At 38.2% G+C, this 19153-nt stretch overlaps 2 protein-coding genes across 3 annotated transcripts in view; both read right to left on the reverse strand.

Annotated features, from left to right (window-relative positions):
* WDR19 (WD repeat domain 19) overlaps window positions 1-803 on the reverse strand; it is a 68792-nt gene extending 67989 nt beyond the window's left edge. Inside the window, exon 1 of the mRNA XM_081093036.1 lies at window positions 757-803. Within this exon, the coding sequence (XP_080949162.1) occupies window positions 757-762 (6 nt within the window). The 5' untranslated portion in view covers window positions 763-803. The remainder of the gene's footprint in view (window positions 1-756) is intronic.
* A 7483-nt stretch (window positions 804-8286) lies between these two features.
* KLHL5 (kelch like family member 5) overlaps window positions 8287-19153 on the reverse strand; it is a 53260-nt gene continuing 42393 nt past the window's right edge. For both annotated transcript variants that reach the window (XM_081098952.1, XM_081098953.1), the window contains 4 exons: window positions 18673-18835; window positions 16498-16710; window positions 14085-14256; window positions 8287-9523 (listed from right to left, as the gene is read on the reverse strand). In XM_081098952.1, the coding sequence (XP_080955078.1) occupies window positions 9467-9523; window positions 14085-14256; window positions 16498-16710; window positions 18673-18835 (605 nt within the window). In that variant the 3' untranslated portion in view covers window positions 8287-9466. The remainder of the gene's footprint in view (window positions 9524-14084; window positions 14257-16497; window positions 16711-18672; window positions 18836-19153) is intronic.

Below are 19153 nucleotides of genomic sequence, written 5' to 3' on the forward strand. Positions count from 1 at the left end.
TCAATTCCAATTTGCACACTAAAGTCACGAGGAAGCACACGGACGTATAAAATAACTTTGTGAGTGAGCTCTTCATCTCTTTGCCGGATCGGGCGGGGTGGGGCGGGTACTGCGGGAAAGCGGAAAGGTGCAGGAGCTGCGGCCAGGGACCCAGGAGTGGGGTCACCAGAAGCCCAAGCCTGGACACCGTGCCTGCAGAGAATGACGCTCTTGAGCGTCTACACCTGCGTGTACAGATTTCTCCGTGAATTCTGTATTCTCGCCACCAGGTGATGTATCAATAAGACCAAATCACAGGCAATACGCTTAGAGATTACTCCTTCGGGGGCTCTTCACTCTGGTCAGTTGCACAGCTTGGCAGGGGTTTCGCTCCAAGAGATGCGGCAGCTCGTGACACGCGAACGAGTCCCTTTCATCACGACCCTGCAAACACAGTCCCACGACTCGTTCCTTCCGCGCAGCGAAGTTTGGGCTCTTCTGATCCAGTTGCTCATTTCCGGCCGGACCGAGACTCCCCCTCCTGCACCGCTTCAACTCCGGTAGCGCCCCCAGAGATGAGAGGCCTCCCCCTCTGCTTTCTCCTCTATTTTCTTCCCTTTCCCCTCGCTCCTTCAACTGCGCCCCCATTCTCTCCCTCCCTGCCCGCCCCCTTCCCCACCCCACGCACTCGGAAGAGGGGGTGTCCCTATTCTCAAAGCCACGCTCCTCAGGCTGAGGGAAGGTCCGCTCTTCCCGCCCCCAGGGTTTGTAACTTACCTTCATCTCCAGACTGGCGCGGCCACGCGATTGCGCAGGCGCACCTGGTCTCCTCCAGGAAGACTACCGCGTTCCCGTCACCCTGGAGACCAGGCGAGCAGTAGCCAATCAGCGAGCACCAGCTGAAGGGCGGTGCTCCGCGGAGGAGAGCGGGAGACGTGGATGGGATCACGTGACGCCAGGGTTGCAGGGCCCGGAGGAGTTGAGCGTCGCGAGACCTTTCAGCGCCGCGGTTTCCGGGTTAGGAGCTGATTGGGTGGGATCTGGAGACTCGCCCGGGGGAGGCGGGCCCTGTGAGCCCTGAGTAGATTTCGGCCGCCGACTCACATGAAGCCTGGGGCACCGCGAATGGCGGGAGGGGGTGGGGATTGGCTCCGGGGGCAGACACCCTTACACAGTCCATGTAAAGAGGGCTTGGGTGAGCGAGCCTAGGTGTCCCCCCCGCCCCCATGTTTCTGGGCTAGAAAGGATAAGATGGGAGAGGTAGTTTATTCCAAGGCGTTAATGGGCCAACTAAATGCGCCAGCGAAAGTGGGCGGGCAGAATGAGCCCTTATGAAACAGTTTAAGTGGCACAGAAAACCGGACTTAAAAAATACACGATCACATTGCCCGGCTCATAGGTGTGGTTCAGTGGTTGAGCGCCGACCTATGAACCAGGAGGTCACAGTTCATTCTGGTCCGGGCACGTGCTGGGTTGCGGGCTCCACCCCCAGTAGGGGGCGTGCAGGAGGCAGCCGATACATGGTTCTCATGATTGATGTTTCTCTCCCTCTCCCTTCCTCTCTGAAAGAAATGAAAATATGTTTTTTAAAAAATACATGATCAATTGACAAAATTCCATACCCTTAAAAAGTCAACACACATTCATGATAAAACTAAACTAGGAGTGGAAAGTAACCTCTTTAAAGTGAGGAAGATCATCTGCAAAAATAAATACCGCTAACATCGTACTTCATAGACTGAATGCCTTCCCCTAAGCCTGTGGGGAAAAAGTTCCCTGATCCATGAATGCGATCTATGTTCACGTTGATTTTCTTTTTTTAATTTCTTTAAACAATTTTGTAATTTTCAGTGTCCAAAAATTTTATTTTGTTAAATTTATTCTTAATGTATTTTATTTTTGATGATATTATACATAGAATTTTTTAAAATTTCACTTTTAGATTGTTTATTTCTAGTGTAAAAAAATGGAATTGATTTTTGTATATTGATCTTATACCCTGAAAACTTGCTCAACTCATTGATTTTTTTTTTTTTTTTTTAGTGAATTTCTTAGAATTTTCTATGGTCAATTTTACTGGTTTCACTTATTCCTCTCCAATCTGGATGGTCTTGTTTCCTTTTCTTGGCTAGTGTGGACATCCTTTTAGGAATGCTAGAACCTATTGATAGGTTGTACGCATTGTTTCTTTTATTGTATTATAAAATTGCGCTGTTATCTTTTTATTTTTTAACATTCATTTTTACCTCAACTGTGATGAAAATTACATAATAGGGTCAATTTAATGTGTATTCAAGAAATTGGCTGAGAAACTTTTCAGACGTGGGAACATAACTTTTCTCAATAACCTAATAATTAAACAAAGCTGGCAGGTAATGGCCATTGCATATTTAACATTTAAATATGAGTATTGAGCATCACATTTGGATTTTTCAAATGATTTTACTTTTGTGCATTGCTTCATGTGTTTATATATTTATTGTGAAATATTACTCTCTTAAGTACTGCCTGGTGTAATAGCGAATTAAACTCCCAGTTTACACCCAGTTCATGGCATTCACTAGTTCTTTAATCTTTAGCCAATTTCCTCTGAATTTGTGTACCCAGATCTAAAGTGGGAATAATAGCCCTCGCTGGTTTAGGGAGAGCCTATTACAGATGCAACAGTGAATAAAATGTTAATTGCTTCAGGAGATACAAAAATATATCCAAGTATGTGCCGTTAAGGAACTAACATTCTTTGCCCATCTTTGTTTTATAGTCTATTATCATGTAAGATTTTAGTCTCCACACTGTTTTGCTCGGTGCCTTATTGATCAGAAAGTTTGAGGCAAATTAATTCTCAGTTGGATTAACTCACTTCCCCAGTCCTTGTCTGCAGTTTTGCTCCCGAGTCTCTGATACAGAATCAGACTTAGATAAGTAGGTCAGCTTTTGCCAGACTTACTACGTAGCATTTTCTTTCTCTGAAGCTCTCACACAGCACAGGTATTCTCGTCACTAACAGAGACAGCTCTTTAAATGACAGCTTCTCTAACCTCAGTGTTGTCACACCATCAATTACAGCAGTGGTTCTCAACCTTCCTAATGCCGCGACCCTTTAATACAGTTCCTCATGTTGTGGTGACCCCCCAATTTCATTGTTACAAATTGATCATAATTAAAGCATAGTGATTAATCACAAAAACAATATGTAATTATATATGTGTTTTCTGATGGTCTTAGGTGAACCCTGTGAAAGGGTCGTTTGACCCCCAAAGGGGTCGCGACCCACAGGTTGAGAACCGCTGACTTACAGCATAACCCAATAGTCATTGAGCCATGTGTGCCTTCCCAACTTACAGTTCTTTTAAGGCACAAACATCACATAAATAATATTCACTCTCTAATATAAAGCTATCTTAAAATACTTCAATTAAATATAATTGTTTGTTACCCACAAAGAATTGTCATTAAATGGACCCAACTTCAGCCTGGGTATAGACAGAGGTCCCTGAACATGGTTCCTAAGCTTCCCTGACTTCACGTTCTAGATGCACGTCATTAGCTCAAAGGAAATAACTACTCAGGGCTGGGTAACATAGGGTGTCAGTCAAGGCTAGTCATGATACTAATATCCCTATCAATCAATACTGCATTTCTTTTTTTTTTTTTTAATATATTTTATTGATTTTTTACAGAGAGAGGAGGGGAGAGGGATAAAGAGCTAGAAACACCGATGAGAGAGAAACATCGATTGGCTGCCTCCTGCACTCTCCCCACTGGGGATGTGCCTGCAACCAAGGTACATGCCCTTGACCGGAATCGAACCTGGGACCCTTCAGTCCGCAGGCCGATGCTCTATCCACTGAGCCAAACTGGTTAGGGCAATACTGCATTTCTTTTTTTTTTTTTTTTTTTTAATATATTTTATTGATTTTTTACAGAGAGGAAGGGAGAGAGATAGAGAGTTAGAAACATCGATCAGCTGCCTCCTGCACATCTCCCACCGGGGATATGCCCGCAACCCAGGTACATGCCCTTGACCGGAATCGAACCTGGGACCCTTCAGTCCGCAGGCCGACGCTCTATCCACTGAGCCAAACCGGTTTCGGCAATACTGAATTTCTTTAAGAGATTCACAAAATGTCAGTGTTGTTCAGGCCCAGTAGATAAAAAATAGATATACTTTATTAGGCCTTACAAATAAGGGTCTCTCATGGGATATTGGTGCACTCTTATAAAGATAAAGGTATTTGAGATCCAGAAGGATGAAATGCCAAAAGCAGGCTTAGACTTTTCATGGCATTTAATTTTTTTTACTCTAACTAAAAAATGAAATAGAATAAAAACATTCCATATGAATTAATAATCTAGTCACAGTAAAATTACCTATCATTTTACTGAATATTTGTTCCTGAGTAAGAGTTGAAATATTGGCAACAATTCCAAATAGTTTAGAGTTTATAAAAAAAAATATATCTTGACTTTCAGCAAACATTTATGGAGTGTTGTGTACCAGGTCTTGGGGAAGAGCTCCAAATCAAACTTGCCCCTTACGGTTTCCATTGTGTTTATCACTCTCTTTTTAGACTAGATTTAAGATCTAAAGAGACCTTCTGTCAGGCTTTTCAATTTATTTAATTGCAAATCCCATTTTTAAAAATTGTCTTTGGGAAGGCTATAAATGCAGTTTTAATTATATATATATATATAGTGCTTACTGTTATGACATTTAAATAACAATTTGTAATGTACCTAATACAATTGTAAAATATCCATAAAATTTACCATAAGTGACGTTTACCATAAGTGACATTATACAACATATTCTCCATGTTGTATAACCATCACCACTAATTAGTTTCAGAATATTTTCATCACCCCAAAAGGGAACTCCTTACTCAGTTAGTGGTCATTCTGCTTTGCCTCTTCCTCCTAGTTGTTCAGCACCACTTGTTGAAGAGACTGTTCTTTGTCCATTGAATGGTCTTGGTACCCTTGTTAGAATCAATTGACTATAGTGTATTTCTGGAGTTTCTATTGTATGCTATTGGCCTACGTGCTTATCCTTATGTCAGCACCATACTGTTTTGATTACTGTAGCTTTGTAACAAATTTTGAAATCAGGAAATGTGACTCTTCCAATTTCGTTCTTTTTCAAGATTGTTTTGGCTCTTTTGAGTCCCTTAAATTCCATATGAATTTTAGGATCAGCTTTTCCAATTTCTTTAAAAAAGTGGCCATTAGGTTTTTTGATGGGGATTGCACTGCTGTAGATTAATTTGGGGAGTACTGCCATCTTAACATCACAAACATGAGATGTCTTTCCATTCATTTATTTAGGTCTTCTTTAATTTTTTTCAGCAATGTTTTATACTTTTCAGTGTAGAAGCCTTGCACCTCCTTGGTTGAATTTATTCCCAAGTATTTTGTTCTTTTTGATGCTATTGTAAATAAAATTTTCTTCTCAGAATTATTTTTTTGCCAGTGTATAAAAATCAACTGACATTTGTGTGTTGATTTTGTATCTTGCAAAGCATTACTGTATTAGTTTTGATAGTTTTTTTTTTGTGTGTGGATTCTTGATGATTTTTAATATACAGGATCATAACTGCCAATGGAGATAGTTTTACTTCTTTCTTTCTAATTGGGGTTTCCTTGATTTTTCTTTCCTAATTGCTCTGGCTAAAACTTCTGGTACAATGTTGACCAACTGGTGAAAGTGAGCATTTTTCTGATTGTAGAGGAGAAGCTTTCAATCTTTTACCATTTAGTATATTGCTGGGTGTTGGTTTTTCATGAATGCCTTTTTAAAAAATTGATTTTAGAGAGAGAGGAAGGAAGAGGGAGAAACACTGATGTGAGAGAGAAATGTCAATTGGTTGGTTAGCTCATGTACACACCCAGACCAGGGATTGAACCTGCAACTTGGGTATATACCCTGACCAGGGAATGGAACCTGTGACTTCTGGTGTACAGAGTATGTACAGGACCATGCTCTAACCAACTGAGCCACACCGGCCAGGACTCATTAATGCCTTTTAACAGGTTGAGCAAATTCATTCTCTTTCTAGTTTGCTGCGTTTTTACCATGAAAGTGTGTTAAATTTTGTCAAATGCATTTTCTTATCTAGTGAGATGATGCCATTTTCCTCTTTATTTTAAATTTTTATTTATTTTATTTTTTTCTTTACTGTTTAAGGTATTACATATGTGTCCTTATCCCCCCATTGCCTCCCCCCGCCCCCACTCATGCCCTCACCCCCCTGGTGTCTGTGCCCATTGGTTAGGCTTATGTGCATGCATACAAGTCCTTTGGTTGATCTCTCCCTCTTACCCCCACACCTTTCCCTACCTTCCCTCTGAGGTTTGATGGTCTGATTGATGGTTCTCTGTCTCTGAATCTGTTTTTGTTCATCAGTTTATGCTGTTCATTATATTCCACAAATTAATAGAATGAAGGAAGCAACAGCTAAAAAAACTAGGACAGTAATATGAAAATAAAGCTTTGTTATTAAAAAACTGTTTTAAATAAAAAAACAAACCTTTTTTTTTTTAAATAACAAAGAGCTTTATTTTCATATTACTGTCCTTGTTGCTCCCTTCATTCTATTAATGTGGTATATCACACTGATTGATTTTTGTGTGTTGAACCATCCCTGTATTCCTGAAATAAATTTTAGTTTGTCATGGTGTATAATCTGTCTTTGTCTGGTTTGGAAGCAAGGTAATGCTGGTTTTATAGAATGAGTTAGATAGTGCTAACTCCTCTTCTTTTTTTTTGGAAGAATTTAAGAAGAATTGGTGTCAATTCTTTAGATGTTTGATAGAATTCACCAGTGAACCCATCTGGCTCTGTACTTTCTTTGTTGGGAGATTTTTGATTATTGATCCAAACTCTTTAATTGTTATAGGTCTGCTTAGATTTTCTTTATGTCTTGACTCAGTTTTGGTAATTTGTTCATTTCTAGGAATTTGCCTATTTCATATAGAGTATCTAATTTGTTGGCAATAAAGCTTATTTTTTATGAATAAATTTATTTATGGTTCAGTTATCCAAAATACAATGCAATTTATCTAATATTTGTAAAACTTGAAATGTCATGCTTTCTGGGATTTACTTTTCTAAAGCAAAATGTATACAAAATTCCATAAGATATTTAAGCAAAATCTCTCCCCAATACTCAGGAACCAACATTTTCTGATAAGAGTGTTACTGGTATAAACTTTATTTCTGAAAAGCATAAGCTTCATTCTTTTGACTAACATGAATGCTTCCCCACATAAAATGAAACCTGTCTATTTCTACCTGGAAGCAGGAATGATAAGAGTGTGGACCCTGAGCCAGACTGCCTGCACTGAAACCCTGCTCTGCCACTTACTTGCTATATATAATCTGGGGGTTAACCTCTCCAAGTCTGTTTCCTCCTCCGTAAAAGGAATAATAGAACGTACTTCACAAGGTTGCTGTGAGGATTCAGTGCATTCAAGCATGCAAAAACCAGGTCCCCAGTCCATAATGAGCGTCAATAATTATTAGCAAACATTGTTTTTCATATGGTGGTCATTAATTGGGGTTAAAATAAAGAACAACTAGATATCTCAATGGAGAGACTAAGAGTAAAGTCAAGGCAGCAATGTTGGATGATGGATACAAGGAAGAGCCATATTTTCCTCTAGATTTATAAGACCCTAGACTGGAAGAAGGAGTGTTTGGCAAATGTTCTGTCATTAGAAAAGAAATGTTCTCTTTGTCAGTATCCAGGAGAGCAGGTCCTATTGACTATAAAACTGCATCAGAGAGGCCCTCTAGTGGGACAGAAAATCAAAGGAACTGTTCTAGTGACTCCCTAAAAGAAAGGAAGGTCCTCAGAGAGGGAAATCAGTTCCTTTACTTTAAGGAGTCTGGCTCCACTGTGGGCACAGGGAACCAGAGAGTGGATGACAGTGTTCTAAGGAATGATCACAAGTACATGTACACGTGCTTCCTTTCAAATCACAGGTCTAAGCCTCCACAAGAAGGAAAAATGTACTGATATGTTTCTGCTTTTGAAAATTTTGTTTTGTTTCTTATACCTTTTCCTCTTCCCTCCCTTCCTCTAAATATATAAATATACTCCACAGCTGATCCTCCTTGTCAGGAAAATAATTGAATTCACATTCATAATATAATAAATTTATGAAATATTAATGTACTTGTCACCATCACTATTATTTTCTAAGCAGTCACAAAGTGAAATAACTACAGGTTTTGTTTGGGGAAACAGAAGTACTCAGTTCCTTGATTTCTAGAAACAATGTGGAAACATTGCATGAGCATTCAAATTAGCTAAAAAAAGTTTGTTTTAATTTTTAAAGAAAGCAACTAAAATAAAGGTTACCTGATATACAATGCAAAAACACATTAACCACAACACTGTATTTTAAAATATGGGTATTTAGATTATACTCGTTTATATTAGGATGTAAATTAATGACTTATACCTTAAAGGATTTATCATAAAATGTTACTGCCCAGTGCATTTTTGCAAACAATAAGCAATTCACTGGGAGTATTAACATCCACATATGTAATTAGAGTTTACAAATGTACAAAACTTTGGGTAATAAACATTTTAAACTTATTTTTCAAACATTCAATATCCCATTTCCCCCCAAACTGATTACAAAGAAACACAAAGGGATAAAAACATCTTTTATAAAAGAAAACAAATTCATATAATTAAATACTTGTTAGGTGAAAGAACATTATAAGGTATATAACATTTCTTTTCTCTATATAAATTTGCATATCTTAAGTTTAATGCAGAACACCATGTTTCAATTCCAATCTGAGAATATCATAACATGTACTTCTTGGTGAATCTAAATATAATAGGATGAATATTTAAATATATTCCAACGATCATATCAAGTTTTTATTTGGTCATTATTACTTTAACTTTTTAATGTTTTTCTTTATTTTAGAAAAAAATCCACAACCAAAGCACATATATTACAGCTATTTCTGGAAGAAAAAAAAACCCCACTAAACTAAATAGCATACTCTTTAGTATATCATTAAAAGAGTGGTTATGGTTAAACAAGGAAATGAATAAAAAATACTGCAACTCATGTATGATAAAGTTATAAAGAAAAAAGTTATAAGTTTTAGTTGGTCTATTTGCACAGTAATAAAAGAAATCTGGATAATGTGTTTCATTATTAAGAAATGAAATTTCCAATTAACACTGGGCTGTGCTTAGGAGCAGTGTGTTTGTTCTTGTATTTTGTATGAGGAATATATGTTCATAACCTACCAGCTATACTTCTGATTTACTAAGAAATGAAAGTATATGATTCTGGTTCATCCTCCCTTTTTAAAAATATCTTCACTTTGAGATCAGGCACTTTGTGCCCAGGAATGTGGCATTGCAAATTTCCTAAAAATGTATCCATTGATAGTAGGATAAATGTACCAAATTCATAAAAGAGGATATTTTCATTTAGAAACCAAAACAGTAAATTATAATTTTACAGTCACAACGCAAGCCCCAGCTCTTCCTAGGCACAATGGAGCAACCTGAAAAGAAACAAAAAGACATATGTTTTGGGTTTGTAGGTAAAAATGTTGATAATACTAGACTAGTTGGTGAAACACTGAAATAGTGCATACTCCTTGGCAACAGGCTGCTGCCCCAGGCCTACCGCTGGCCTGGTTCCTCCCCGCAAAACCTCCTCCTGATGTGAAACTTTTGTAGACATCCCACATCACTTGGGTACATCACATGATTATGTATTATTCACCTCTCTTTAAAGGTAATTTTTCTTTTATTAATTGAGATATAATTGACATATAACATTATATTAGTTGCAGGTGTACAACATAATGATTATATATATACACACATATACATATATAGTGAGAAGGTGTTTTTATAACTGAGGAATTGTTCTACATGAAGTACAATGTTTTAGATAAAATGGTGTACAATATGGGTGTGAGGAAATGCTGATATTGTGAGAAAATGCTGAATACTTAAAAGCAACTTTATGACCAATATGGAGAAAATATCAAGTATTATCTAGAGGGGCCCTGTCGGAGGATTATCTGAGAGAATACACAAAATACACTGCATGCCTGGGATCTGCTTACTCCAGAAAAAAAAAAAACAGTGACTTCCCAAATAATGACTGCTTTCTCTCTGCATGGCTGAAAAAGGCTAAACCCGTGCCACTGATTTTTAGCAGAGTAAATAAATAATAAATATCTTTTTCAACTCCCCAGTAGTGGGAACAAACCTGATGAATGAACTCTATGACAGTGAGATAGAAGTGTGAGTGCTAGGAATATAAGGTGTTTATAGATAAGGAACAGCTCTTAAATTTTTCACTTATTATCCTTTTAAAAAAATGTTTTCATTTTTAAATTTATTTTTTGTTTTTAATGATTTGAGAGAGAGAGGAAGGAAAAGGGACAAATAGAAACATCAATGAGAGAGAAACATTGATTGGCTGCCTCTGGCATACCTATCACAGGAGATCAAGCCCACAACTTGGGCATGTATCCTGACCAGGAATTGAACTGGCAACCTCTTGGTGCATGGGTTGATGCTCAATCAACAAACCACACCAGCCAGGCTGTCTTATTTTTTTTTTTTAATATATATTTTATTGATTCTTTACAGAGAGGAAGGGAGAGGGATAGAGAGTTAGAAACATCGATGAGAGAGAAACATCGATCAGCTGCCTCCCGCACACTCCCCACTGGGGATGTGCCCGCAACCAAGGCACATGCCCCCGACTGGAATCAAACCCGGGACCCTTGAGTCCACAGGCCGACGCTCTATCCATTGAGCCAAACCGGCCAGGGCTGTCTTTTTTTTTTAATGTATCCTAAACACTAGAAAATTACTAGTGAAAACAAAAATGTGGAAAGAATAGTTTTCAAAGAACTACTTTGAAAATAGTAAGAATCTATGCATTTGACCTAAGAAAAATAAAATGTTAGCATTTGGGAAAGAGTGACTAATATAAAGAACTAATATAAAGTGTTTGTATCAATTAGTGGATTTTAAGAACACAACAGACTTCAATTGTAAGAAAATTCTCAGTTATTCTCCATCTGAATCAGTTGTTTTGATCACTGTTCTATCTCCTTGAACAAATAATCTATTTTAAAACCATATCTACTTACAGTATTCTAGGAGTGACTTCTAAGTCATTAAAATCAAAGCATCTGTTTGTAATTAGCAGTTTTTCTCAAAAGAACCAAGACACTAAATCTCTACACTGTGAATAGTACATGTTGTTATGACAACCGGCTAGCAAGTTTAGCTTAGAGAATTTATTAAATACAATGCAGGCACCTCCTGCTTTGGGTCAAGGCTGGTAGTAGGGTGGGTGATGGCTTAAGATTCTGTAACCTCATTTCATTCCCTGTACAAATGTCCTCTCGTCCATTTGTTGGAACACTGAATGAAACATTTATTTTTCAGATACTATGGTTTATAAGCTCACACTTAGGCGCTGTGAAATAGTGATAGAGGTGGCATGCATATAAAATAGCTATGTGGTCATAGATTATTAATTTTGATACAGAATGATTCAGCATAAAGCATTAATTATCTGAAATAACAAGCCTCAAATACTGGCCAATAGATTTCCTTATAACTGGCCCAAGGGTTTAAATCAAATATGTTTCAGAGAAAGAGATCTTTTATCCCATTTTGGGTTTCATGGTTATCATTCACACTACTTCTGCCAAGGTGGAAGGTTGAGGGGAAGTAATCACATAATTTCCAATGAAATCCTGTAGCTCTAACTCAAGCCTTCACTTCTGCCTTAACCCACCTTATCTTGTCCCCTTCTACTGCCAGGTGAACTTTTTGTTACTGTATCACTCTCTTGGTTAAAAGTCTCCACCAACTTCTCATGCCCAAACTCTTTAGCTTGACCTCCATGGATTTCCATCCTGACCCCAACCTTCCTCTCCAATAAGAACTCCTATTCTTCTCAACCAGCCACACTTCCCGAATAGAGCCTACATATTTCTGTTTGGTGACATTTCTTTCATGTTTTCTCACACAATTTCCCCTTTCTACTTTCTGAGTTGGATCCATTAAGGTTTAGCTTAAATCCAACTTCTTTCTCACTGAAGCCCTCTCACAACCATTCTCCTTGTTCTCTGGTTTTCTATAACTACTCACTGCCTATGCCACAGGACTCTTCATATCACCACTCTGCATGGTGGGTGCTCCTTACACATGCAGACCTTACCTCCCTAAGTAGTTGAGGTCTATGACAGTCGATTCTCCTAAGCTTTGTTTTCTTAACAGTACTTATCACTGCGTCTTGTAAAAAAGCTTTGGCTCAATTAAACATACAAATGTCTTTTATGTACCAGATACTGAATTGGGGCGCAAAATTCCTGATTCTGTTCTTGGTGACGGAAAAGAAAGATCTCAAAAGACCATTCCTGGAAGTGTGAGGCTCTCCCAGAAACAGACACATTTGGAACTCTTGCTATAATTTGCCAGATCAAGTGTCTTACTTGTTAATGTAATTTAGGATTACCATCTTAACTAATTAGGTTATGACCAGCCATTTGATCTCCCAAATGTCAGTGGCTTGAGTATTTAAAAATTATTGGTCATGTACGGGTAAGCAGCTCAGATTTTTCTGACTACCCTCTTTGTTTCCCACAATCTCCCCTCCCTTTCTCTTTCTCATAGCCTGATTGTGGTACTGTCAGCTCTGGCAATGCTAGAACATCTCACCAATTCCCAGCAGGCAAAGGGTGGCATACCAACTAACAATAATCTGTCCGAGTAGTATTAACTTATACTTTAAAGGTAATTGTGGATTTTAATTATGTTATAAAATTAATGAGTCCCTCTTGTTTTTTATATTTAATTAAGTGATGACTTTATCATGTTCAGGCTATATATTTTGATACTCTTTTGTCGGGATCATAAGCCTCCAAAAAATTGAGAGGGTCTGTTTTACTAAAAGAATTGTTTTAACAAAAACAGAGTAAGTGCACAAGGGTTTCCTTTTCTCCACATCCTCACCAACATATGTTATTTGCTGACTTTCTGATAATAGCCATTCTGACTAGCGTAAGGTGGTTCTCATTGTGATTTTGATTTGCATTTTCCTGATGATTAGTGATGTTGAGCATTTTTTCATGTCTGTTGGCCATCTGTATATCTTCTTTGGAGAAGTGTCTTTTCATGTCCTCAGTCCATTTTTCAATGGATTGTTTATTTTTTTGTTATTGAGTTGTATGAGTTTCTTATATATTTTGGATATCAACTCTTTATCAAATATATTATTGTGTACTGTTAGTGAGACTGCAAACTCATGTAGGCCATATGGAAACAGTATGAAGATTCCTCAAAAAACTAAAAATAGATATATCATATGACCCAGCAATTCCACTTCTGGGTAATTATAAAGAAAACGAGAACACTAATTTGAAAAGTTAGATGTAGCCCTATGTTCGTCACAGCATTATTTACAACAACCAAGTATGAAGGCAACCTAAGTGTCTATTGATAGATGAATGGATAAAGAAGATGTGGGATATATGTACACTTTGGAATATTACACAGCAATAAAAAAGAATGAAATCTTGCCATTTGTGACAATATAGGTGGATTTAGAGCAGCAGTCGCCAACCGGTGGTTCGCGGATCACTGGTGGTCCGTGAGGTCCGAAAGGTTGGCGACCACTGATCTAGAGGATATTATACTAAGTGAAATAAATCAGGCAGAGAAAGCCAGATACTGTATGATTTCACTTATATGTACAATCTAAAAACAATACAAAACAAGCAAACAAACAAAACAAAAACAGATTCATATAAACGGAGAGCAAAAGAATGACTGGTTACCAGAAGGGATGGGGTGAGGAGATGGATGAAAAAGAAAAGGGAATACAGTCAATAATATTGTGATAAATTTACATGGTGTGATAGATGATTACTAGAATTAGTGGGGTGACCACATTGTAAGGTCAAGTCACTATACTGTACACCTGAAACTAATAGAACCCATATAAGACTCTATACCAACTATAATTAAATAAAAAAATTAAAAAACAACAGAGTAAGTGGAATAATGAAAAATGAAATGACATACCTGAGTCCATTCATTTGTTTGGGGATCATAAGCCTCCACTGTATTAAGATAAGTTTGTCCATCATACCCTCCAACAGCATATAATTTATCTCCAAGTAAACAGACCCCCACTGCATCTCTGCTGATGCTCATCGATGCCACCGCAGTCCACATATCTGTTTTGGGATCATATCTGAAAGAAAATTTTAGAACTGGAGCTGACATTGTTCTCACAATATTTCATGTAAAAATAGTTTTGTTCCTTAAGCCTATCTTTTGTCTTATTATCTGCTATATAAAATGCATTTGTACATAGTTTAGAGAATGTCAATAGAATATCAATATTTTCCTAAAAACTTTTAACTTACAATAGTACAGATTCATTTAGCAGATGCATTCCACTTAAACTTTTCCAAAGAGCTAAGTTCAATACTGAAAACTGCTTTAAGGTTTTTAGATTGCCTACTGAAAATTGCCTACTGAGGAAATCAGTATGTGAAGATCTATATGTGATGACTCACAGCCTCAATAATTGCAGCTGTCCATTTTTGGACTTTCTTCTTCCTTTCATGAAGTATGTTTACTAGAACTGCCTAAAGCTGTCTATCTAAGAGCAGATACATGCTAAGAATACTTATATTGCTCTAATACCCCTTTATCTCAATGAACAACTTTTCACTGTGTGCAGTACAACATTGAGCCTGCGGTAATTTATGGGGCAAAGTATATAAAAACTTCCACATTCCTCTCCTGGATTATAACATGCAACATGGGTAGTCTGAATTAGTCTCTCCCCAATACAGGTGAAATGCAGGCGTAACATTCCTGCTTTCTTATTTGCCTCCTGCACACCTCCTACTGGGGATGTGCCCACAACCAAGGTACATGCCCTTGACTGGATTAGAATCTGGGACCTTTCAGTCCACAGGTCGACGCTCTATCCACTGAGCCAAACTGGTTAGGGCTGATGGTAGGCTCTTTACCTGGTCCCACACTTGAGTTTCATGAGGCCAGTGTGGATGACTTGTTAAAGCTTCTAAGCCTCATGAGTCATTTATTATTTTACAGTATTTTATTTTATATCAAAATATGTTAGAAATACCCCATTCCTTTTCACTTCTTAATTAGCCTCTAGCCTAGTGGTTCCCAACCTTTTTTGGCCATGCCCCACCTAAGCATCTCTAAAATCCTGATGCCCGCCTCCTTCCCCCGCCGTGACATATAATTCTTATTATTCAAAAAGTGAACTCCTATTCACATGGGGGAAGCCTCAAAGGCCATTAACTTGGTCTAAACAAGCTTCCAAAGAACATGGCATCCATGTAAGAGAAAAATAAAAGAACGAAAGGACAGTTGAAGTACTGAGGAAGAAATCATTAAGAAATTGTTAAAAAATAATAATATGGCCCTAACCCAGTGAACCTTTTGAGCTCGGCGTGTCAACATTTTAAAAAACCCTAACTTAACTCTGGTGCCATGTCACATATAGAAATTTTTTGATATTTGCAACCACAGTAAAACAAAGACTTATATTTTTGATATTTATTTTACATATTTAAATGCCATTTAACAAAGAAAAATCAACCAAAAAAATGAGTTCGCGTGACACCTCTGACACGCGTGTCATAGGTTCGCCATCACTGCCCTAACCGGTTTGGCTCAGTGGATAGAGCATCGGCCTGCGGACTGAAGGGTCCCAGGTTTGATTCCCGTCAAGGGCATGTACCTTGGTTGCAGGCATATCCCCAGTAGGGGGTGTGCAGGAGGCAGCTGATCGATGTTTCTCTCTCATTGATGTTTCTAACTCTCTATCTCTCTCCCTTCCTCTCTGTAAAAAATCAATAAAATATATTTAAAATAATAATATGAAGTGATATGAAAAATAGCAAATAAAGTTTAAAAACATATAACAGAAAACTGAAATGCATAAATATATAATATATATCTATATACTGTATATTAGGCCTCTAGAACCATAAGAACTGTAAAAAATTCACTGTTAATAACTTATCCTTGAATTCACTCCCTTAAAAATCAAATTGCTCCCCTGTGGGGCATGTGCCCCATGTTGGGAACTACTGCTCTAGCCCCTAACTAATTATCTCTGAAAATCACTGCACTCCCTTTCTTTTTTATTAGTTAGTGTCTAGTACAAAATGGTATACAACAAACATTTTTCCTATGATTCAATTAATAAATTATATAATCAATTCTAAGGGAAAGTTGAAGCAGGCAGTTATAAGACAAGAGAAGAATCTGAGGAGGTTGTTAGGATACAGACTGAGAGATGGCAGAGCAGACAACCCAGTATTTACAAAGCTTCTAAGGAAAATTGCATGTGGTGGATGCTCAATAAAGAATTATTAATTTTTCTGAAAGTGTCTGAGGCATAAAGTGTTCTTTTTTTCCCTAGTTTTCCTGCATAAGAAATTACCTCTCCACACAGTCTGAGAGTCTGGAGGTCAAGTTGGACGCAGGAGCATCGTGCCCTCCGATAGCATACAGCAATCCATTCCAGGTGGTTACGCCTACTCCCCCTCTCCTTTTAGACATTTGTGCACAGAGTGTCCACTTATTCGTATGAGGATCAAAACATTCTACTGACTTGAGACAAGAACTTCCATCCCGACCACCAACTGCATAAAGTCTATAAAAAGAACAAATAGAATGGTAATTAAGAAACAGTGCTACACTTAAATCAAAGAGGTTATTCTTATGGTATTTCTATTAAACTTAAAGTGCCATTGAATATAAGACACACTGTCAATTTATGTTCCATTAGAAAAATATATGTTACGAATTAAATGACATATGTATATATCTGGATATATCAGATATCACTAAGTATACATATAAAAGAACACCAAACTCACATGAAAGCAATGACAACTGTTTCACAGCTGCCATCTGTTTGACACACCCTTGGCTGTAAGATGCACTGCATTTTTAGAGACGTTAAAATGTGTCTTAGAATATAGAAAATATGGTATATAAATGCTTCCTTGGTCAATTTTAATTCATTTTCAATTAAGATACAGTACTAATTTGAAAGTCTTTTACTCTAAATATGTATCAAATGGTTTAAATATTTGAACATTTTAATATTTTTATTAGGCACAAACTCTTCTTGTACTTATTATTTACTTGTAGTGCTTCATAGATATTTTTTCTATTAGTTTTTTAAAGAAAGAGTAATAAATTCATGCCCTGACCAGGTGGCTCAGTTGGTTGGAGCATCATCCCATGCACCAAAAGGTTGCAGGTTTGATCACTAGTCAGGACATGTACTGGCAATCAATCCATGTTTCTTTCTCACATCTATGTTTCTCTGTCTCTCTCCCCCACCTTTCTTTCTGTCTCAAATCAATAAAAACATATCGTTGGGTGAGGATTAAAAACAAGAGTAATAAATTCAGTTCATTGCTACTATTAAAGGTCAAGTATTTTTAAGTTATAGAGGCCTTAGTTAACATTTAACTATCTTTTTATTTTAAAGAAATAATATTTGAACTATACCAAGTTTCTGCCAATTAAAATTCTAAGTATTTTTTTAAAAATATATTTTATTGAATTTTTTACAGAGAGGAAGGGAAAGGATAGAGAGTTAGAAGCATCCATGAGAGAGAAACATCGATCAGCTGCCTTCTGCACACCCTCCACTGGGGATGTGCCCACAACCAAGGTACATGCCCTTGACCGGGATCGAACCCGGGATCCTTCAGTCTGCAGGCTGACGCTCTCTTCGCTGAGCCAAACTGGTCAGGGCAAAATTCTAAGTATTTACATTTGGATAATACACATATTTTAAAGACAGATTTTATAATTTTAATTCATAATATAAAGTACACTATGCCACTCAATCTAGTTTTTAAATAAGATGATGTTTTAAATAGCAACATAAGGTTGTAGTAATTGTTACAACAAGTTGTAAGCTTAAGCTATATTATAATATAGAAATTTCAATTTATTTGAAACTTTAATCTGTTAAAATTTGTTATCTGTTAAGTACTACTTTTTGTGTGTCACTGTTCTTAATATTAAACTACTAGAGGCCTGGTGCACAAAATTCGTGCACTGGGGGGGCGGGGTGTGTCCCTCAGCCCAGCCTGCCACTCTCACTGTCTGGGAGCCCTCAGTGGATGTCCTACTGATGGCCACAGTCTGGCAGCAGAGGCTCGGAGCAGGCGTCCCGTGTGTGTGTGTGTGTGTGTGTGTGTGTGTGTGTGTGTGTGTATGTCCGCTGGGGGCCTGCCCCCAGCCGCATTGGAGGCTCAGAGCAGGCGCTGCGTGTGTGTGTGTGTGTGAGTGTGTGTGTCTGCTGGGGGCCTGCCCCCAGCCATACCGTGGAGGCTTGGAGCAGGCGTCCCTCTGTGTTGCTCTCTCAGGCTCCTGGCCTCCACTGCATGTTTTTCTCTCCCTTGAGCTGTGGCCAGGTGGGGTGCTGCCTGCAGGCTGGACATCCCCCAAGGGCTCCCAGATTGCCAGAGGGTGCAGGCCAGGCTGAGGGACTCCCCCCCGCCGGCCAGTGCCTGAATTTCATGCACTGAGCCTCTACTAGCTTAATAAATTTAGTTTATTGTTTTAAAGAGAACTTTAAATATTTTCTTACTTGCCACTTAGTACTGCCACACCTACTGTGCTCCTGGGAGTGGACATAGTGGCAACAAAATTCCACTGGCGTGCCTGAGGGTCCCATCTTTCCACTGTGTTCAGATAGCTCCAGCCATCATGCCCTCCAACTGCATACATGGGACCTTCCAATACAGCCACACCTACAAGACAAGAATGACTTAAAAATTACATTTTAATTGAAATATAAGTACAATGAATCTTAAACATACAAATTTAACTAAGCAAAAAATTTATGATGTAGACATCTGGTTTACTCACAGCTCTTCTTGGTAGACAGGTGGGTGAGTTGGGGGGGGGGCAGGGGAGAAACAGCACTATAGCTCTGGTCTTAAAAGTTTTAGGGTGCCCCTGGCTCAGTGGATAGAGCGTCAGCCTGAGGACCAAAGGATCCTGGGTTTGATTCCGGTTAAGGGCACGTACTTTGGTTGCAGGCTCCGCCCTGGCCCGGGCCCTGGTCA

The sequence above is a fragment of the Myotis nattereri genome (assembly GCF_964212035.1).
Source record: "Myotis nattereri genome assembly, chromosome: 1".
In the NCBI taxonomy this organism is placed as follows: domain Eukaryota; kingdom Metazoa; phylum Chordata; class Mammalia; order Chiroptera; family Vespertilionidae; genus Myotis; species Myotis nattereri.